This window comes from Pagrus pagrus, assembly GCF_965226575.1.
Source record: "Pagrus pagrus genome assembly, chromosome: 3".
NCBI lineage: Eukaryota > Metazoa > Chordata > Actinopteri > Spariformes > Sparidae > Pagrus > Pagrus pagrus.
Window position 1 is genome coordinate 29,634,725 of NC_140187.1, and position 23,770 is coordinate 29,658,494.

General features: G+C 40.1%; 1 protein-coding gene across 2 annotated transcripts in view; it reads left to right on the plus strand.

Moving 5' to 3' along the window:
* cntn4 (contactin 4) overlaps positions 1-23,770 on the plus strand; it is a 174,399-nt gene that overhangs the window by 95,799 nt on the left and 54,830 nt on the right. For both annotated transcript variants that reach the window (XM_084349045.1, XM_084349046.1), the window contains exons 6-10: positions 6,066-6,269; positions 9,473-9,575; positions 11,047-11,231; positions 16,374-16,513; positions 23,305-23,434. In XM_084349045.1, the coding sequence (XP_084205171.1) occupies positions 6,066-6,269; positions 9,473-9,575; positions 11,047-11,231; positions 16,374-16,513; positions 23,305-23,434 (762 nt within the window). The remainder of the gene's footprint in view (positions 1-6,065; positions 6,270-9,472; positions 9,576-11,046; positions 11,232-16,373; positions 16,514-23,304; positions 23,435-23,770) is intronic.

Genomic DNA, 23,770 nt, shown 5'->3' on the forward strand with positions numbered 1-23,770 from the left:
AAAAAACGCGGCTGGTTTTTCAACTGCTAGCTGACGTCACCGACTGTAACAGAGACATGAGGGCTGCCAGTTGAAGCAGCCGCAGTCATTTACCGCAATTGCTCCATTCTGCAGTGATTTTCTTCAGTTGTCATCGGCTGCATTTTGTGTATCTACCTCAAATCAACTGTGAGTGGAAAATGTGGCGCGCATGCTCATCTTTTCATTGTTGACTTCTATGATGCCATATTTACAAAGCCGGAGAAACCTCCACAGCAAATTACACTGAAATGTACGGCCTTCACCCTGTATACATCCTGTAATGGATGTTTTTATTGAATGAAGCCTTCACATGTTTTTCACTGTACAGAACGTAAATGGGAGGTAATACACATATGTACAAATTGATACATACATAAAAGAATACCCACACTGAAATGAAAGGGAGAGGACTACTCAGCCTAAGATATGGTAATACAATCTCTTCATGGCTCTGGAGCACCTTTCTAAAGTCTGAAAAAAAATGAGCCAGATGATGTCATCAGGGTTGGGATTGGAGACTGTTACAAACTGTGGGTGTTAAGTTTGGAAAGACATGGGAGGCGCATGTTATACTATCAGGTTGAATGGTAACACTTGTTAACACATTAACACATCAGTTATTTCACTGTTATAACAAAGAAATGCTTTATAAACCATTTATTAAGCAATTATGAAGTTTTATAAATATCAGTTTCAACTTTATAATGGCTGTCTAAATAATGTTTATAAATGAAATGCACAGTATGTATTAACAACTTAACAATAAACTATTGCTTAATACATGGTTTACAAAGCAATTTATTGTTTGTTGAATTACCAATTAATACAATTATAATTAACCATATATTAACCATTTATTGATGATGGTTGTGACAAAGTGTTACGGGAGATGTACAAATTCAGCATTTTTAGGGATTAGCCCATATTTTATAGAGATTAAAGTAAGGCTTCCTTTTCTTCATCTGTATTGACCATATTTATTTAAATTTAAGGTTTATCCCTTTGAGAGCAAGTACCTCAGAAGTGTACTTTTCACCTCTGGTGACCTATGGTACACCAGATAACACATACAGTGTAGTGGAGCTCTGTAGCTTTTGTATTTAGTGTTAAAATCGGTTGTTTGCTAATTGAGTCAACTGGCCTTACGTATGTTCAGTGTGACTGAGCTGTAAACTAAATTGGCTTAGCTATCTTCGACCACTGCATTAACTATAAAGTCCACATTCATTTTGTAAACATTTTTGCCAACCTTCTATACATTCATTTTTGGCTTTGTTTTAGTGATACTGGGACAAGTCTGACTCATCATTGCGTCAGTTTAAACTTGCAATAGATTTCCTTTAACTCAAAGCTGCTGAAAGCGTTCTCGTTGTTTTAGCTAACTTCCTGTCTGTTTTGCAGTTAGCAATCCCCTCCCTCCTCTCTCTGTTACCACATGACTGCAGCTGCAATCAGCAGACATAGCAGCAAACAGGAGTAAACTTGTACTTTTGCGTATTCACGAGCAGACAGGACCGCCTCTTCATTGGGTTCTCTGTCCTGATTGGACAAAGTAGGCAGGGATACAAGAAAACAGTGATTACTGTTGAAATATAGAGCTATTTAACACTTATTTTATTAACAAAATATCACTTTTAGCAGCTTTAACATTATGAAATAAGTTGTTATTACACAATATAATGGCTATAGAATAATGACACCATCTGCGTTTAGATTGGTTCCCTATGAATCTCACTTTCACTATGCTATTTTGTCCGCCATTACCTCGTAATCCAGTCAGGCTGGCAGCCTGGCACCATTGCTATGTGCCTTCACTTTTCCATTATAGAATAATTGAATGAATAACCTCACACATTTTTGTCCCCTGTTGTTAATAGTTGTGTCTCTAAGGGCAACGGAAACTATCTAGAAACCCAGCATACAGGAGGAATGACGCAGGCACCTATAACAATTTGAAAAGTGAAAATTGAAAGTCTATGTATGCCAACCTCAAATACAGATAATATTAATAATTCAAAGTTTAAATAATTTCTGTCAGACTTATATCTGTATACAGACAGGACTGTGTCCAAGCCCTACATCATCACTTCTATTTGGTTTTTGTCTCAACAGGATATATAAATACAGTTATGTTGCCATAAATAAATCAGGTTCAGAGGATTCACTGATGAATAGACAGAGTAGGGTTTTAAAATCGGGATTCAGGGTATAAAAGGGATACTTATTACTTCTGCCCTTTTCATAAGTAAACATACTACAAAAGCATAAAGTTAAAAGTAATTCAAATATTTCATCATAAGAGTTGCATTTTAACTATAATTATCAAATGTATATACTGACACTGACTTGAATAATGTCTTCATGGAATGACCTGCTCACACAGTACAGTAACACATGCGCTGACAGTATACACACATAACTCTATGCCTGTCCATTCACAGGTGCCCTTCACTGATAGAGCCCTTTCCTGTCTGATCTGTTATTAAAGATGATGGACTTACTCGGGGATTACTGCCCACCATCTTTGTCTTCATGCTTCATCTCTACATTATCACAAATCAGTCCGGGCGTGATCTTAACTGCGTAAGGAGACGGGCATGTTTGACTTGCACGTCTTGTTCAGTCCTTGAATATTCAGAGAGGCCTGTCCTTTGAAGCCGCTCTTAGGTCTTCTTTTGTGAGCGAAGCAGCTTTATTCATTGTGACTTATGCAAATTGATCTTTAACCTAGAGGGAAGCCACAAAGAAGACTTCAGGGACTTCTGAAAGCTTCAGAAGGATCATGTTTTGGAAATACAACAAGGATTTTTGGACAGCCCAAAAGAAATAGTTTTACAAGTAGTTAAACATAAGATTATCGTAAACGTTCTGCTTTGAAATATCACTTTTCATTTTTTTCCCTTTCCCTCAGTGTTATATAGGTTCCTGTGCATGTAAAAGGTCTTGAAATTTAAAAAGCCTAAAGTCAGAGCAGACAGAAGCTCGTCTCTCCCACAGAAAACACTTCTCCTGAGGTGCCTTAAACACCTTGTCAGTATTCCCGCCTTTAATTCCATGACTTCTTGATATCACTATGTCACCATGTCAGACATTTGCATAATTTATGTCTATAATCACGGTAGAAGGGAAGCTAACTGGAAGCTGAAAATGCAACCTAGCTGAGCGAAGACATGGCGAGCGGTGCTGGCTCAGGTGTGTGTGAGCTGACCAATCAGAGCAGACTGGGTATTCAGGAGGGGGGCCTTAAAGAGACAGGAGCTAAAACAGAGCATTTCAGACAGGGAGAATACAGTGCTGGACAGTTTTAGAAAACTAATGCATTTTCTGATAATTAAAGCATGTTGACTCATTCTAATCTAAAATAAAACTATTAACCTGAAAATGAGAAAAATATATCCCCTTTAAACATCTTAAATTTTGAGCTCATGTGCTGATATCGTCATAATAAAAGGAGGCTGATTTGCTGTTACCATGGCAGTGATTGTAATGCTGTCTCCCAGCTGGATTTCTTCTACATTTTATCTTGGAGATGGCCTGTTTTATACCAGGGAGCATTGTGTAACCCATAAAATCAATGCCCTGGATGATTTTGTGAAGGCTGTTGGGCCAGCTGTGAAAGATATCTCATTATGTTGTTGCTCTCTGCGGCATTGTGCAGCTCATGTTGTGCCATGTAGTCATATGGGTTTTAAACATAGAACGAGAGCAGGTGCAGCCGTAGTCCAAAGGCACTGGAGAGGAAACAAACAACATGCCTTATCCTGCCTTGAAGTGTCCCTTGTCCCCATGGACGACTGATGTGCCATCACTCTGTGTTCCACATGCACGGCAGCCAAAGCATAAGCCCGAGCCCCAAATGGTACTGATCCACCGCCTCTTTTGCTTCCCGTACAGTACAGCACTGGCGCCTTTCAGTCAGCAGGAGTATAGGATCATGCTGTGATAAATGGCCAAGCAGCACGGGGAGGCGAAGGGGAGGGTTCCTCCTTGGCTGTTTTGTTTAATTGCTAGTCCGCTAACAAGTGGTAGGGTTTGATTAAGCTCAGCAGGAAAATGGCGCACGCCTGTCAGTTAGACCGGCTCCAAAACTCCACAGCAGCACATAACGTCACAACCTTCAGATGATGAGCTGACATCAGTAATGTGAAGAACTCATCCAGGAGCAGTTCTCATATGAACGAGCCTGAGCCATACAGGACTATTACTTATATACTGTATTCAGATCATTTAACGCAGCTGCTGAAACATAAATAGAGGCATGAATTATGACAAGTAAGTGACAAAATTATTTCCCTCACTTCACATATATGGAGCGCATCCTTCACATCATTTCATGAAATTGCGGGACAGCAGGTTGTAAAATGAGATTAGATTTTATTTCTCAGCAGCTATGGCATCTGAGAAATAAAATCTGCAACACATTTCTGCAACACATATCCGATATCTCTGTGAAATCATGGTGGAGATGATTTCTATGGTTGGATCATGGTACAGCTGCCAGTGATGAAGTCATTTTTAAGTGGGTTTTAAACATATTATGTAAATTATATTGGGTCATTGAAGACTTTCATTGTTCACATTTTTCTGTGGAATATTGACCAGGTTAATGGAGTCCCATAATGACATAGTTTCATCTCTAGTAACAGTCAGTATTTAAATATTAAAATCAATTTTTAAAAAATGATATATACATACATCTATGTGTGTGTGTGTGTATATATATATATATATATATATATATATATATACACTGTATATATATATATACAGATATACAGATAGATAGATAGATAGATAGATAGATAGATAGAAAATAAAATAATGAAAGAAAGCAAGCAAGACAGATTAATTCTTTGGCATCTCAAGACTTCAAAATGTGTGTTTTGCTTGTTTTGAAATACTCCAACACAATTACGTGACTTTGGGGAAAGGCTGGCATTTAAACTCTAACACTGTTCTATTGATTCTAGCAGTCTGGCAGGCGCTCACCAACATGATGCTCCACTTCCTGTTAGCAATAAGTCACAGCATTGGCTGGTCTCTCGAAGTCAGTAGAGATGTCACATTAGAAAATCCTGGCCCTCACTTTGCAGCGTAACTGCAATAACAACATGCCTGTAAACTCTTGGCAATTTTTGACAGCTTGAAACAAAGAGTTCTGGGCCTGTTTTTGGTTATGAAAAGTAGAAACGCTATTGTGGTAGTGATTTGTGTGAAATAGGCAATTCTGTATCCATTTGGGGTTAAAAAGCTTTCCATCGCCTTAATAAATCATATGTACCAAGTCTTCATCCAAACTTTTAACATGCAATGTATATTAAGTGTAATGCAATTAATATAATGTTTCATTTCAAAGAACTAAGCAGGAACTAACATCTTTGAAAACAAGTTATAAATAAAAAATGTTAGTCAGTTAGTTGAGAGCCGGATGCTGGATATTATTTTAATGATGAGGTGTCATTGCTTAATAGAGTATCTGTGAGTCTGCATACTAACAAGTTATATAATGAACTATCATTACTAATATCTGAATCAGCTTCTAAATGGCTCAAAACTAATTATTGTGTATATATACCGGTTATTCTGTCATGACTTCTGCTATTAAAGAAGCCAAATTTAGAAAAAATTACTTTTTTTACGTTGACTTGAATTATTACTTTCATGCCTTTTGTTGCCGTGGTCTCTGTTAGAAACGGCCTCTGTTGCAGTTGGCTGTGTGGGGAACTGTAATTAGTCATCACAACACGCACCCCAGTGTCTCCCAAATCCCTATTTGATTATGCAGACCTCATCCACAAGATAAATGGTCATTTGAGTCCAGTCCAGATAATTACATTTGTTTGCAACCTCTCGCAGATCCCGTCATCAATTTTCACCTTAGCGTGATATAACTTTCGCAACCTCAGGAGGTCTAAAACTTCTCACACACCAGCACAGCCAAAATATGTCACTTCCTTCCCCTGTGTTTAATGGCCCCTTTTCAAAAAAATACTTTTGTTTCTTCATTTAAAGTGAGAATTCTTGTTTTCTTCTTTCTTCCACAGATCTCATATTTTCCTGGATCTTCAATGAGTACCCGACATTTGTGAAGCAGGATACTCGCCGCTTCATCTCACAGGAGACAGGGAATTTGTACATTGCCAAAGTGGAGCCCTCAGATGTTGGAAATTACACCTGTGTAGTGACCAACACCGTCACAAAGACCCGAGTCCAGGGTCCACCCACACCACTAGTCCTCCGCAGTGACGGTGAGTAATACATTATCACTGCGCACCTTTTTTTGATATGTCTAGGACATTATATTTTGTAGGTGGCTGTCTTATAAGCAATTTAATACACTTGCAGTTAAGTGGACATTAAAATTATCCATTCCTTAATGGCACCATACATTTTACATTTTAATTTTTGCACAAATAAAAATGTCTTATTTTCACTTGTATAATTTTTTATAATGGGGTTTTCCTCATAATACTTTCAGTGCTTTGCTGAGAATTTGTTTTGGTCATGGTCATGATAAACAAAAAGCCAAACTTGCTTCGTTGGATGCCTGAAAGTAGGACAAGTGGTTTGAAGGAATACAAATGAAACTCAAAGGTTAATTATCTCTTTCTTTGCTAATTTCAGCATGTCCTTTAACATGTGGATCTGATGCTTTAGGCTGGCCTTATCAAGGCACTCCAGAGGAAAGGTCATTGTCAGCAAGTAATCTGATTGTAGACTTCTGTCCCAGAAGCATGCTCCGTACCATATGTAATGTAATGCAGAACAAGAAATACGAGGCAAAATGTTATTTTCACCGGAATGTCTTTTGTGACATTTATATCGGTTTTTGTCTTCCAATTAATTACAGCTGATCTGTTGCAAAAAAAAAAAAAAAAACCTCCGAAGAGTGAACATTACCTCTGATCCTATAAATTTGTTGGGCATTGTCTTTCTTATCTTTCTAATGTTAAATAATAATATGTTCTGTTGTTAAAAAAATCACAAATTCACAAAAAAAGGACAAATGTTAACATATGTTTAAAACTGGTGGTTAAATACGATTTAGCCTGACTAATATATCATCTGAGGCTGATACCTAAACCTTGAAAGTATAAAAAAATCATAATGATCTATTACATTTTTTTTTCTTTTTTTACATTTACACATAAGCATGCACACAATATATACATTTTTGACCCTACAGTTGAAAAAAATTGAAATATATATAAAAAGAAAGAAGTGATTGCAACTTCTTGTTACTTAACAAATATGTTAAGCTAATACTGGATGACACATTGGCCAATATTAACTTGGTTTATTTATTGGTTAAACTATAATTACAACTGTAGCAGGGATGAGGGTGGATGCTTTTAACAAAATGACCAAAATGTATCTCCTATATTAAAGTTACATAATGTAACTTTTTTACCTTAAAATAACAGCTTCAAAACCATTTTGATGGTACAGTGTCTGGTAATAGAGTGAATGATGTCTCTGTCACAGCCACTCTGCCCCCTTGTTAAATGTTTCCGCACTATGGATCACAGTGTAACATACATGTTTACTTCAAGATACACATTTAAACACCTAACATCATTATACCACAAAGAGTTAGGTCAAAATGCAGATTTCTATATAATGCTGCTTTAACCTGCCATCCCCTAGTAGCAGAGAGTTTGAATATGTTTGTCTAGTCGACTCGTTAATCCTTTATCTGTCTGAGGTTTGTGCACTATAATCTACGACCCCGACCATGGCTCTGAAATATCAGTAGCCTAGCTGTGTATTGCTGAATCTGTATTGCTGTCCTTGGTGCTGAAGTAGCAGATGGATCCGTAACAGTGCCTTTTTTCACAATCCCGCTCTTCTTATCTGTTTCGTCTTGGATATGTAATATTCTCTAAACGATATACTTTGATTACTGAATCATATAAAATAGTGGAGTCAACATATTCCATAAAGCAGTGTCCCCTGCATGATCAGAGAGACAACGTGTACTCACAGAAGAGCGGATCATGTAGACACACTGCTGCCTGTAGAATTCCTATACTATTCCTATAATAGTTCTGAAATCATTCAGTTGCTGCTGAAAATACACCCTGTCCCCTCACACATGGCCAAACAATGTGATTAATACATGTTAATTGCTACAGGTTGTTACATAGGGCCCCTTTAATGTTTATTTTGTGGAAACAAATCCTGAAATTTCTTATTTCACTGTTTGGAAGACAAAATTGTTAATAGCTTGTCTGATTTGAGCGACCGTCTTTTCAAGCAATTCCCGGGCACGTCCCTTCCCTCCTTCCTTTTGTCACTATACCTTTATTTCACCAAGGGAACAGGCCTAGCAGCAGAACATCAGCTCTGCCACACAGTCACAGGGGCTCAGGTAGGGGGGGTGCAGGCGTGCACATTGTACAGGTGTCCCCTACAAAAGGTTATGGTATGAGACAATTACCCGTCCACTTCCACCTGTCTGCTTAAAATGGCTGATAGTGCTGTGGTTGGGTTCCAGTATGAGACAGTTGTGATAAGGATCTGAATTAGCTTTCACAGTCACTCAGGGAGCCATCCTGATAACACATGCCTCGCCAAATCAACAAGATGAAATTGGCCTGTTTCCTCCATCTCCAGAGCTATTTGTGCAACACAGCCTTGAATTACAGCAATGGGGAAAACCTATTGTCACACTGCTGGATGAGAGGAGCTTAAAATACCTTGTTGTACACCCAGAATTGGAACAGCTAGGAGAAACGAGAGTACAATTACACATTTTCATTAATGTAATTTGCCTTTGTGTCATTTAAGGGGAAGAAAAAAAAAACACTTGTGTTCTTTTCCAACAATGTTAGAAATTCCCGTTTTGATTTATGAATAAGTCTCTCCCAAAGCTAGAACACCAGAGAGCCCACATTCCCGTCTGCTCCTTTATCCAGAGATTTTTAGCATGCACAGCAGCAATATTATAATCCACCGGAGCTGCTTCACCGACAGTGAATGGGATGCTTTGTAGACACAGTAGCGGTACCCAGGGGGATTTTATGGGCCCATTTTCTGGTTCATAGCTGTTAGCACTACAACAAGATGAAACTCATCTGGATGTAAAAGCTCAAACCGACTACGAATTCTCAAAGTTGTTTTTTTTTCTTCCATTCAACATCAGTGCGTTGCATGTCCATTGGAAAGCTGTGTTTCTGACTCATTCTTTTCAATGGGAGACAGCACTGAGAGCAGGGAGTGTTTCTGCTGCTCAGATCGCATAGCACTGGAAGTCGAAAAACATTTCAGCTCATAGTCAAAGAGGGCTGTACTTGAAAAAGGTTTGCACTGACTGTGTAGCAACAGCACAAGCCACAACTTGGGTCTTTATTTAGTTTTCTTGCCAGAGTTGTTTAGCCTGAGTTACACATCAAAAATACAACTTTTTCTCTGCTTTTTGCACTGATGCTCATTTGCATTTCTCTTTCAGGTGTGATGGGTGAATACGAGCCAAAGATTGAAGTTCAGTTTCCAGAGGTTGTTCACGTTGCCAAAGGATCCACTGTAAAGCTGGAATGCTTTGCTCTGGGAAAGTAAGCCCACTCTTAGTCAAACTCAGCATGCTCACCAGCACATAAAAGAAAAATATTACCAGAAGAGCGCTGGGATATTTTTTTCATGTGTTTCACCACTTTGCTGCAATCCTCGTGTGTTTCAAGCTAGGCTGCACATCTAAGGAATGAGGGGGCACATCTTTGTGGTCTAGAAAATCTTAAGTTGAAATATCAGGTTTTGTTAGACAATCTCTAAAAACCCGGAGTACAGGACTGGTCAAGATGCCGCAGGTTAATTATTACTGAACAGTTGGACTTAAGTTCAGGGAGTTTTTTCTGCAATTTTACAATGCACACCTTAGAAGCCCCTTCAACTTCTCTTATGAACCTAATATTGAAGTGGCCGTGGAACCTGTCAAATCATGTTGTTAAACAGGTCTCTGGTTTCACAGTTAGAAAAATGTTGAGACACAGTTTTGATCAGTGGTCAGTGGCTTGGCAACCTTTCTCGCCTGAAACTCCACCATCATCCCTCCACCTCCTGATATGACAGTCAGGTCCTGAACATGTAATGTGAACGTGATATGATCTGTAGCCTGTGACACGTACAAATGTGAGCATATTGGAGATTTGCAGAAATGTTAACTGGCAATATTTTATTATGGCAGATGATAGACCAAAGTGTAACCTTAGATTTTTCACTCCTCAGCCTGCTCTCGCAAATGATATGTTAAAATCGCATATTTAATAGACTGTGAGTTCATATTAGTGTATAGATCATGGAAAAGTTGAGGTGATTTTAAAGTTTTTTTGTTATGTTTTTTCAAAATTACCCTACACACGTATTCTGTAATGTGTGTCTGACATGGTGTTTGCAGAGGAAAGCATAATGACCACATTAAAATACTTAAAATGGCACAGATGTCTTCTCCCTCATTAAAAAATCCAGAATATATGAATATGCAAATATTCTATATATGTTTAACTGCTGGACACAAGATGTTCTCCTACTTCACTATAAAGTTCATTCTCAGTGTATGCTCTAAAAATGGACTAGGAATGGCTTCCAAACTGTTTATAAATGAATGAACGAACATTCTGAGCAATGAATGTGAAAACAGCCTTCTAGTGTCTGTTTATAGTTCTACACAGTGAAGCTCAAACATTCTGTAGGGAAAAGAAAAAAAACATGTTTTTTGGCTGGAGGGGGACTTTAAGGGACATATATGAGGAATTAGACTCAGCATTTTTCACCACCTAGTGTCTTTATAACAAGTGCCTGGTATATGTTTTTGAATTCTTTGTCCTTAAAACATTAACCAATAATACTAAAAATGATTTTCACTGTACAAAAGTGAAGTAATAATGGTTCTTTTCATGTGTCTTTTCATGTCAAGCCCTCAAATAACCTTTAAATAAGTCAGAATCTGCCCTCGAGCAATAAGTCATTCACAAAAAACTGAAAGCTGCAGCTTCAGAGTCTTAATCATCTCCACGTCTTTTCTCACAGCCCAGTACCATCCATAAACTGGAGGAGAGTGGACGGTGTGCCCTTCCCCAGGAAAGTAGACATGAGGAAAGCCAGTGGCGTCTTGGAAATCCCATATTTCCAGCAGGAGGATGCCGGCACGTACGAGTGTGTGGCCGAGAACTCCAGGGGAATGAACACAGTGAAAGGAAAGCTGTCTTTCTACGGTAGGTGATCCTGACGTGCATGAATATTTGACCAGCCGAACCGCATCTGTCAGACCTGCTCAGACTGAGAGGCAGCACAAGCAGACACAACCGGTCTTATAAAGCAGTCAGCGGAGATCAGCAGAGGCATCATGTGGCGCACGCGAGGAGGGAGGCTCGTTTTAACAGCACATCAAAATGATTAAAGGCTGTCAGCCATGATGCCTCTAATATTTTGATCCAGATTAAAGGAGTGATGCGGATGAGGCTGAGCCCTTGGATACGACCTTGCTGGTGAGCCTTGTATTGGGTTCCACCAGATGGCATCATGATTGACATCCAACTTGACTGCAGATCAAAGCCGTTAAATGTACTATACATAGACCAGTGGCACATATGTCAGGGACATAATCTGCACAGCAGCATCTGGATCCACTGGAAGGGGGTTAGTAGATTCACTCATTGTCACTGAGTCACCTACTGAGCTTAGATACTAGAAGTCATGATGACTGCTGACTCTTCATCCCATTATCCAGCATCAGGAAAGTAATCTGCTCGCACAAAATGAAGGATTTTAGACATTTAAATATTTTAAAGACAACTTTTTCATGAAAACTCTAATCTTTATTCGACAGTGTTGATTTGGGTAGTTTATCTATGCAGCCATATTTTATGAATAAACAGCAAAGCAACATTATGTAGATTATACAACATTATAGACATTATGTAGCAACACCACTGTTAACATAACATAACGTTATATCAATGTTCTGTGTTGAAAACTTGTATGTTGAAGTTGTAACACTGTGATCCTACCCTCTCACTGAAGTTACACAGTGCAGAAACAAGTGATGGGGGGCAGAGTGGCTGAGACAGAGACACCATTCACCCTATTACAAGACACTGTACCATCAACATGATTTTGAAGCTGTTATTTTAAGGTAAAAAAGGGACATAGTGTTGCTTAATGTAGCCTAGTAGTATAACTCAGCCTTGGGAGAAGGGAAATATTTTAGCGAGGAGGAAGCTAATATAAATCCAATGTGTCTGTCATACTTAGTAATCAAAGTTAGCCAACCTCACTGCCCACAGGAGTTGAAATCAGCTGTATTATTACAGCTCTTTACCTACCTCATGAATGACATGGTCACGGATGACTGTATAAAAACAATTCATTCCCATTATACTGTGAGCTGGACTTTTTTCGTTCAGGCTTCGGCAGTTAACTTGCTCTTTGAACAATGTATGGATTTTCTTCCCACCGTGTCCGCCCTCTGTTTTCTTCCTTCTGATTTTCTCCCCTTTAAGTCACGCTGTGTCAGCTGTCAAACAATAACTCATTTGGGGCATTAAACAATTTGCTATTATTTACAAGAGCTCTGAAAGCTCTCAGCCTCTTTCAGTCTAATAGCCCAGGAGCCCGCTGTGACCCACTGAGGCTTCATTTGTCCTTCTGAGCTGCAGCTCCTCTCTCATTTTTGATGTGTTTTGTCACTCCCGCTCTCTCTCGCTCTCTCTCGCTCCCTCCCCTGCTGTCTGCAGGCAGGTGATAAAAATCAGTAATCTTATTTTGAACTCCCTTTGAATTAAGCCTTTGAGACATTCGTCAGCAGTGTAAGCCAATGGGAGAATCGATAAGGGTATCTCTAGTACATCCAGGCGAGCTGGGCTTTGTGTTAGACAGGAAGAAGTGCGAGTGGTACTTTATGGTGGCACTGTGGTCATTTTTAAAACATTCTTCTGATGCAGTGTTAGTCTACTGAGATGTTAGAACTCAATCTTCCTTCAATCCCACTAATACTCTAAGAATAATGTGTTTGAAATATAAAATAGTGTTTTAAAAATCTTTTATTTTTCAACCTTTCCTTTTAGCCTTGATTTACTAACTGAAACAGGAATTCATTAGCTGCACTGATGCTCAGTTTTAGTTTTAAGCTCGAGGTGATATTAAATTAATTAGTTCTCTTTAGTTGGGTGCATTCAGACACAGTCTTTCTTCATAATTCTGTGTTGGAAGATGTTTTTAACTACTACTCGAGCCAGAGACAAGGGTTGTCTTGTTAAACTTCCATCTCAAGAAAAGCTTGAAAAAGAAATGTGCGTTGATGTTGATATTACTCCGAGGGAAAGCAAATGCAAACCTCTGACAGGTTAGTTTGCCCCGCTGTATTCACGTTTGTGTTTCTGCACACTCACGGCTGCATTATCTCACAGTGATTCACTGATAAGGCAAATCCCCATCTCTCTCCTCCTTTAGCCACTTGACGTTTGTTCTGATTGTATGCGCGCTTGGCCCGGCGTGGGCAGAGATGGGCTGCCTGCTTTCATTTGGTAAGCGTTGACTGAGAGTCAATACGTTCGCAGCGGGTGAGGGATAGAGTGAGGGACCCTGACAGAGAGGAGTAAAAAAACCAGCAACAACAGTGCAGTGGTGAAAGGTGCAGTGGGTGGGGCAGCTCAGCCAGGCTCTGATGGAGGATTGCGGTGGCATGAAGGGATGTGATGTTAAATGACAGGTGATGGAGTCCCATGGAGTAACTCCCTAGCATCTTTCTCTGAACACGCGTTAACGCAAATACCACACCGACTTGTTCAGGTATACAGGCTGGTGATGAAGCTGAAATTGTTTTTAAAAATATTTCAATTAGGGGTCACACGATTTTGATTCTGAATCCAAAATCGATTGAAATGAGCTTTAAATACTGATCATCGAATTCAAAGACATCATTCATTGTTAAATCACTAATCAACTCATTTTGAACTTACCTAACCCAAACCTGTAAACAGCCATCAGGATTAAGTGAAATTAAGCAAAATTACACGAGAGGGTGTTCTTTACCGTCATTTGTGGCATAATGCGGTCAGGGCAGAGGGAGCTGGTGCCGAGGTCTGAAAGAACATTCTAAATGTCTATGCAGTTAATTGGGAGAAGCCCTTACCTTAAAACAGAAGCAACCACAGAGGCCGGGGAACAAAGCAGCAAAACGAGTGAGTCGTCATGCAGAGAAATAGAAAGTCGTGGAAAAAAGAAATAGTAAACCGTCAGTATTTTAGAGAACCCCAAAAATCTTCTTTACAGCGGAGCACATGTCTTATTAATGCAAAGCTCCCCCTTGTTCCCCAGAACTCTGGTCCCCAACACCCTGGTTGTAAAATAAGCTTATCTTTTTAAAGAAAAAATTGAAAATGTCAGTTTTCAGGGCATTAACCAATGATCTCTTGATCTTCTCAAATCCAGATGCAGTTGTCTAATTAGAACATTGCTCTCAGTGCAGAAAAAAAAAAGAAAATCAAATCGAATCGAATCGTGACATTAAAAATTGACCTTAAAAGTCAAATTGTGGATTTGGAAAATCGTGACACGCCTAATATCAATGTGATTAAATTGATTTATATTTTTTTTTATAGCACCTGTAATAAAGTGAAGGTTAGCACAGATGTCACACCACATAGTTTGAGCATAATTGTCTCTTTTCTGTAGCAGAATAAAACAGCAGCTCTCATTCAAAGGGAATTGTAACCTTTTTACTGTTTGCACAGATGGCAGCAGCACAGCCTCCACACAAGTTAAATGTTAATGACCTCAGCCAACCTCGTGCTGCAGCCTTGGCTGCCAAAAGGATCTTAGAGGCCTACGCTACGACACATGATCCACAAATACAAATATCTCTTTGATAGTGGACTGGATTTTGATGTTGATCTGTGCAGGACTACAACAGAAATACACCAGAGCGCACAAATACCCCCCTCTGGTCTCTGCATGCACCTCTTTTTTTATCAGCCCTCGCTCTGTGTCTCTGAACACCCACATACACACAGCGAAGCTCAAACATCGACCACATGTTGAAGTTGTAATTCACAGTGAGATCGTGGAGATACATCTGCAGTTATTGAATTGCTCTTTGTGTTATCCCGCTTTACTGAAAGGCAAATACTGCATAGCAGAGGCCAATTAGAGCCGGATTTGTACGGGTGCTGAAAAGCCTCCACAAAGGTCAGTCCTTGAGAGTGACATCAGGCGAGTTCCGCGGAATGGAAAAGTGCGGTCAGCCATTACTCTTGTCCTTCCGCTGGCCTTGTGTGATATAGGATGATAGTAGCTTGACCTACACATCATCCAGAATGTACAGAGCATTAACACACAAAGCCTTACAGATCGAGTTTTATGTTCCATTTTTTTTTGGCTTTATCATTAACTAACCTTGAGTTACTTGCATGACACAGCAACAATCAATTCTCCTCCTGAATAATTATACCACCATTTACTTAGACTGTATTGAATGGAGGGTTTTATGGCACCAGTAGCCACCCTTATGTATATGGGACGGGTTTTTAACCACTTTTGTTCCACACTTGGAAACTGAAAGGAACCTTAAAATGTGACCTAGCCTTGAACCAAAAGCAGTAAATGTGGGATTTAAGGTCCTGCCGCTAAAATTCAACGCAGACAACGAAGGCTGCTCTCATTGTCTCACTGCTGATTGTGGATCCCTTTTGATACACAGACTAACACAACAAGTCAACCAAATCTTGAGTTAATGTCATGATTTTTAAATTACCTATACTCATGTTTCCTTGATAGAGATCTGAGTCTTAATGATAAGTAAAACCACAATGATAAGATGATATCCCTGCATCAAGAGCACTCTGCATTGTCTGCGATTGATGTTCAGTTATTTTTAGGAGAATATTGAGAATATGGGAAATTAAACCATGTATACTTGGTATAAAAACTGAAGGACATAAAGTTTCGTCGGCCCTGAGTAGTGCCTGCAGTCTTCCTCTAAGGCTGCAAATACTGAAATAATAAGTGCAGACTGTATGTAGCCTGACAGGTGAAACCCAGGGTTGAAAAAATGTTCAGTACACAAAGCTTGCACTACTTCTCATTAAAGTTTAATTTCTGTGAGTGCATACTAGCCTAATAATTAAAGGTGACTAAGATGAGAATATAAACATTGTCAACAACTCCTCTCCTTCTTCAACTGGATTGTAGCAAGTGAACAGATTCAGACAGCTACTGTCCACATGATTTTAGTAACTACATCAGTACACAATATGCCTTCTCTTATTTGTCATTCCCTTACAACTACATTATTTTGTCTATGTCAACATTTCTAATTCAACAACCTCAGCTCACTCTCACATTCTCAATGTTTCCAGCCCCGCCTCATCTCATTGAGAAACCCCAAGATGTCCAGAAGCTCATTGATGACTCGTTGGTGTGGGAGTGTAAAGCCACAGGGAAGCCGAAGCCTTCGTACAGGTGGATGAAAAATGGAGAGAACCTGGAGTCTGCAGAGGTGAGATCTGCCAAGCCCTAGCATGTCTTTAGAAATTGAAGATAAAGCTCTCCTTCCAAGGTTAGACTCGCAGCAGCAGCAGCAGTAAGTATGCGAGGAACATCTGTGCCAGAGCTGCTGCTGCTGAATGAAGAATGTGAGCAACCATGTACTGTATTTTCAAAGCTTTATTGTGCTGTTTGTTCAAGCTTTGCTCGCTAATTACCATGCATTATTGTCTTCTTCATTACAACACAGCGCCTCCTGTGCAGCAATACATTATGTTATTCACTTCTGCAGAACAGTGTTCATTTGAAAGGAATTAGACTGTGTCTGCTGTGCGAGGAGACTGAACTGTAAGCAGGCCAAGCGTTTTTTTATGCTTGTCTGTAGAGCGCAGTGATGTAAGAGCTGCTCTAATCTTCTGTTAAATCTCTCTTCACCAAGTGCACTTATTAAGCCTGAGCCACCAAAGACGGAAATGTAAGATTCGCTATATAAACACTGTATACCCTGCTTTCATTTTAGCTCCCTGACCTCTCTGACTTCCTATTATGGGTACAGTGATGATAGATGAGTATTATTTTTTACTTTATAATAATAAAAAGAAAAAAATGAAAAATTCTCAGATTCCAGCTTCTTAAAGGGTAGCTCAGTTAATTGGGGAGTGCTGCTGCATATATGAAAAAAGTTGAATAAAGTCTTTTGTGGCTCCAGAGAAAGCTGCACGTGTTCTGCTAAATTCCTCCAGTGATGTCACTCAGTGGCTACGTTGCAGTGTGGGTAATGTAGGCACCAGATTTTGAAAAGCAGTCCACTGGTCTGACATTGCATCCCTTTATCACCTGTCGGACTCTTTATGGAGAGTTTTTAAAACAAATGATCAAAAGCGATACAGCAGAACGTTCTTCCTCCTTTTCCAAACCTCGTGCCTACACGACCCACAATGCAGCTGAGCCACTGAATGACATCAGAGATGTTAAGAGGGAGACAGAGCACAAGTCGCATATCCCGCTCCTTCCCCCCAAAAGCCAATCGTCTGCTTTATCACAGCCGAACAGAGAAACATATCAGCCAGTTGTGTTGTTCTACTGACCCGAGTGCACAGTTAGGATTCGTGACAGTTTCATGCAATTTTGTGCAGCTGCAGACTTTTAATAAGCATGGAAGATAAGGATATCTTGCTGCTACACAGGATTACCAAGGATGATGAGGTTATTCAAACGTTAGACATTAAAGTGGCACCAGACAACTTTTCCTCCCCAGCGTATTCCAAGTGCTATTATTGTTGCCGCCGTTGTTGCAAAGACAACTGAATCCACAAATGACAACAACACAGGACAAAATGTGAGTTTATTCAATCATTTAGTCCATGATAGAAATGGATAGCCAGTTATTCTTCCTTCTCCAGGGTGACCGTGTCCCCGGTGGCAGACAAAATTGTGTAGCGGTAGTGATATCGAGGGTTGGAGGGAACCATTGTAAACACAGATGGCATCATTATTTTATATCCATTACATTGTGCAATCAACATTAACTTCATAATGATACACTGAAGCAGAAAACGTGTGTCCATTGCCAGTTTAAACTCACATTCATTCAAGTGCTTCTGATAGGATGAGCTGATGACATCCCGTCACAGCGCTCTAGATTCAGCCGTGAAAGAAGTTGACGTTGTGAGACTTTGTGCATGCAACATGAAGTTGCCGATTAAGTTTTTATGTCCCCGTGATGATTAAAAGTGAAGTTATGGCTCTCTTGATGAAGATACTGTATGTACCTGGTCTTGTTAGCCCAATATAACTGCCTGGGGGCAAGACGGCTGTTTAGTGGTAAGACCGCCTTTAAGGACATCACTGGAGGCAATGTATCAGATTACATGCAGCTTCCTCTGAGCCACAAAATACTTTATACTACTTTTTCATATATCTTCAAGACCTTTAAACACACTGCAATGTGTAGAATTGGAGGAGTTACCCTTTAAACATGAATATTTTCAGGTTTCTTTACACCTCTATGAAAGTTGAATATTGCCGTGCTCACCCTCTTCTGACATTTTACACCAAACAGCTAATCAATTAATCAAGAAAATAATGGACAATGAAAACTCTCTTTAGTTGCAGCCCTTCTTACTTGAAGATCAAACTTTAAGGGAGAAATGTTTTTGGCATTTGCAAAAAACAAGATTCAATATTCCTTTATTATATCGCATTATTAAATGGGATCCTTTAGCCAGGTTGTTTGGAAAGGATTGATTGGACACTGGCGCACAGCTTGCACCTGATAAATAAACAGGCATTATGTTAATTTGCTTCATTATGCAAAAAAGGCAACACGTACACCAGAGGATATCGATCAGTCCATGAATGTTATACATGTTGTTGGAATGAACCCAGTCTGTCGTTGTGTTACTAGAGGCAACACTCTGCACAGCAAAGCCTCTTTCTCATAAAAAACAGATTTGGCTCGCTATCAGCGAAGAATAATCAACAATCTGTTTGGCCAATGGCGAGCATTTTTATCAAAACCCTTTGGAAGGTAACAACACTCTTGTGTTTGTTTGTTAGAAAACAAGACAACCCATCTGTTTTTATGTGTTAAACAAACCACATGTTTGTTTCTCCTAATAGGTCGTTTCTTAAAAATAGTCAGTATTAGAGGCCTTGTGACAGCAATGTGTGGTTATATTTTCTTTTGTTAATGTGACCTTACTCCTACTTCTTCTTTCTCAGTTTATTCTGAACTTAATACATTCAAATGAAAACAACTGTTGTTGAAATTATCCTTAACAATGGGTGAAACTACAGCTGCACCTCAACAAACTCAGCCTTCTGGAATCAAAGCAGTGGATGCATGATTAAAGGTTACTGTGACTGTGGATTTTCTGCATATCTCCTCAACATTGACATAATTAATGGATATATTCCGAATGCATGGGTGAATGGATTAATCAGCAAAGGTGTTACATTGTTTGAAATGCCACCATTAACCACTGTGGCTTAATGAGTGGAAGAGGGAAAGGTCAATGATGTAAGGAGCAGTGGGGAGAGGATGCACCATTTGTTGTTATTTATTACAGTGAATCAATTGAGACCTTTCTGACTGCAGAGTTCACCGGAAATTGTTTCTGCTGACAGGCTTCTAACTTTGAGCGGCTGAAACAGAGCCATCAATATGTAAACATAACAAAACAGAAACTATGTGTTATATCTGGTGGAAAAAATTGACTATACAGTACAGTAGATTTCAAAAGGGTCATGATATATATAGCTGAGTATATGTGCATTCAATTATTCAATGTCAGTCATTTAAAATATTTAAGAACCTCAACTATTTCTAGTGTTTCACTCTAATAATAGTACCTCTCAAACTGGTTTCACAAGTATCAGGCTCTTTGTTGGACAGATAGTTAACATGCCGCTGTGTTCCACCAGCAGGAAGGTTTCACATTATGAGACTGTGGTGATGCTTTGTAATACCATTCTTTGTCAAAATGCTTTATTGGAATGCATCTTTTCTTGTGGCTGTTTTCATCTGAAGGACTTCACTCTCGGCTGCTTTATTGACAATGGCTGCAGGATTAAGTGCCTCTGCAATTAAAGGGAAACTCCACTGTGAAACAGGATTTAGTCCATTTAGAGTGGGACCACCGTGCAGATGGCATACAGTATGGTACTTTGATTAAGGTTATTCTTCTTAGGACTCAAAGCCTTTAACGTTCAGGAATGTGTGATCTAATGCAGTCCACTACATCCTGATTAGGACAGGAAAGATATTTTTGCTCAAGTGGTGCAAACTGGCTGAGCTTAAAGCTTTTGTTCGAAGCCGCTGTTAAGCTTGAGTAGCTCTTTGATACTCAGGCATGTACAGTAGATTACAGTAGATTGATCCAATGCCTATGAGTTGACGTAGCAGATTTCCTTTACAGTTCTACTAGGGCTGCACAGTTAATTAAAATACTATCGAAAGAGGTATATTGCCACATAAGCCCATTCTCACTCTCGTTGTATCGAGCAGCCTGGTCAGTGGCCTTGCGCTTCTAAGATTGCCACTGTAGCTGCCCCTCTAGCATCACTGCATCCTGCCCAGAAACATCACAAAGTGGAATGGTTCATACACAGCCCAGGACAAGAAGGTTCTGCAGGGGGTGATTATAACCACCCCGAACATCACTGGTACCCATCTACAGAGCATCAGTGATATCAGTGAAGTGAGCTGTCTGCACAGATCCTAAGGATACTAACAGATAACACCCACCCAGCCACAGTCTGTTCACCCTGCTGCCATCTGACAAAAGATACAGAAGTATCTGCTGCGGTACCACCAGACTACAGAGCAGCTTCTTTCCTCAGACTGTCAGACTCATCCTCAACACTCCACCATCAAAATGGTATTATCTTGTGTTGCATAATGGGGCAACAACTTACATTTTGTTGTACAAGCCTGTGTCGTAAAATGACTATTAAATGAACCTTTAAAGGCTCTGTGGTGGGTGATAATAAACTGCCCAGAACATCACTGGTACCCATCTAACAGCACCCACCCCAGCCACAGTCTGTTCACCATGCTGCCATCTGGCAAGAGATACAGGTATCTCTTGCCAGTATCTGCTGCTGTACCACCAGACTACAGAGCAGCATCTTTCCTCAGGCTGAGAGACTTCTGAACTCACTCTTAACACTTCACCATATTTTTTTCTTGTGTAGCATAACAACTTACACTTTGTTGTCCAACCCTGTATGGTGAAATGACAATTTAATGAACCTTGAACCCTGATGCGCCTCTCTAGTGCTGTAGTATAAATCACGAGAAAGTCCAAACCGATGGGTGGTTGGGTTGGTCATACACAGGAGTGCAAAAGTCAGAATATGTGATATCATATGAAATGCTTCTCAATTTGTCAGCTTTATTTTGAAAGTGTAACTGAATGTTGTTGCGTATTTATTATTGTTTACTTGACCGTGGAGCCCTTCACGTCCAAAACCGACACCAGGGGTTTTGTTAAAGTGCCATAGTTTGAAGCTGAAGGCCAAAGACTAAGCTGCTGTATTTGACAAGTTTGAAGTGAGATCGTGCTGAGGCAAGTGCAGTGTCCAAATTGAAGGACCTGCAATTTTTAGATAAAGGTAGAATGTGTGACAAAACAGCATTATAATGTCGTACTGTGGTGTGGCAAACATGTCCTGGTCTACAAATCAGATGTTAAAAAAAAACAGTTTGATAAAGACCCTAACAAATGTCACATCATCATGATCATTCCTACTAATGGTGAATCATATTGCAATATCTGTCAAAATGAAAGCAATATGAGTTTTTTACCATGTGTTGCAGCCCTGAATCTTACCCAGGAGAGCACTTATCATTTCTCGTTTTTTTCTCTGTGAGATCAAACTTGTCAGTTCAAAATGAGTTTGACTATACTTAATTGCCGGTTTTTGTTTTTTACTTTATTGCATTTGAGGAAGAAAAAGAAGGAAAAGGGTTGATTTTCACCTTTTCCTTATACACACAGCGGTGGCTTAAGTTGTTATATAAAATGTAGCTTGTTTAAAATGTACAGCTGTAAATTTGAATCTCACAAAGGCTTCTAGTAATAAAAAATTTGAGGGAACATAGCTACAGACAGCAGTCAAACCCAAGAAGCTCACTTCTTAAACTAAAAAAGTCACTCCTTCGTTCCATATATTCATTTACATGTTTCTGCAGCTTTATATCAAACAAATCAACCCAGTGTTGTTGGCAAATGACATTGCCAATCATTTTCCTACAGCATAAGGCGTGCAGATGGTCCCCCCAGGTCCCGGCATGAAAAACTGCTGATTTGAGAGGAACGTCATGCTTAATTAATAGCAGCCGTAAACGGGAGAGCTTTCCATGCACAGACTGATATACGCCACCATCCGCCTCCCTTGCCAGCAGGGATATTCGCCCCTGCACATCCAGAGAGCCGCAGAGCGTTATGGAAATTCAGGCACAACCTGCTCAAACACGGGATTAGTTTGTGATCTTTCAGCGAGGACAGGCTCTCTTTTCATGTGACAGTACCTTAATCCCCCGCGACTGGAGTTCAGGCCGCTTCAGACACCCCTATGGAAATGGGCTCTAATGACATTATGGGTGAGCCCGAAGAAAACACAGGAGATGAAGGGCACGAGGAGGCAGAGTCTGACACGGCTGCATAGAGATGTATGAAAACTGCTCAAGGATTTAACACTGTAGTGAAGGAGTTGAGTGAGAGCCTGAGTTCAGAGAGATATATTGAGGATTAAATGTCCAACAGATGCACTGATCCAACAGAGTTTTTAGTTCATCAGGCCCAGCCAACCTTAAGTAGATCTTAATTTGACGGCTCAGTGGCGAGAGAGGTCTCTCCTGCAGGAATGCGAAAACGATAGTCCAAACAGATGAAGAGGAGGTGCAGCTTGACCATGTAAACAGCACTCAGTATGTATGTGGCATACCTATCAGAAAAGCAATTTTCCCAATGCATTATACCTCAGATGTTACGATATTCCTTACCCTCTTATCCCCTCCTCCTGCTGAAGGGGAAACAGGCCCTGTGGTGCGGTCGCAGATATAAATAGGGCATGGTTTTATTTCACTCTCATAAACATGCAGATTGATTAGGGTCATTTTCTGCTACCCTGCCTCCATCCACCCAAGCCTTTCCCTCCATTAGTGATGAAAACCTAGATTTATTGCCACGTCTGTCACTTCCAGACCATAATTCACTGGCCCACTGGCTGGCTGTTTTCATGTAGATGAGCTCTGGGAATAAGGCATATTAAAGGCATGTGTCTCTATGTCCACAGGAGCGCATACAGGTTGCCAATGGAGCATTGTCAATCAGTCGTCTGACCCTTACCGACACAGGAATGTACCAGTGTGTGGCTGGGAATAAGCACGGCGAGGTCTACTCCAATGCGGAGCTCCGAGTTATAGGTAAGCTTTGTGTGTGTGTGTGTGTGTGTACGTGTGTGTGTACATACAGTAGTTGGCATAGAGACGTGTGCGCAAGCATACATTAGTCCATATTTGTTCTCAAGTTTGCCCCGTCTTTTTTTCTCTGCTCAATGGTGCCGGATGACCTCCGGCCTCACTCTTATTGGCCACTAATTGAAAAGCATTAATTATAAGATGAATGCGTCCGGCTGACAGTGATGTATGCCAGAGCTGCTCTGCTCACCAGCCTCGCCCATCTGCCCTGTCAAGCCTGTCACTCTCCTCTCTGGGCTGGCAGCAGCTCTCATTCACTATTCATCCTCCAACATGTCTCAT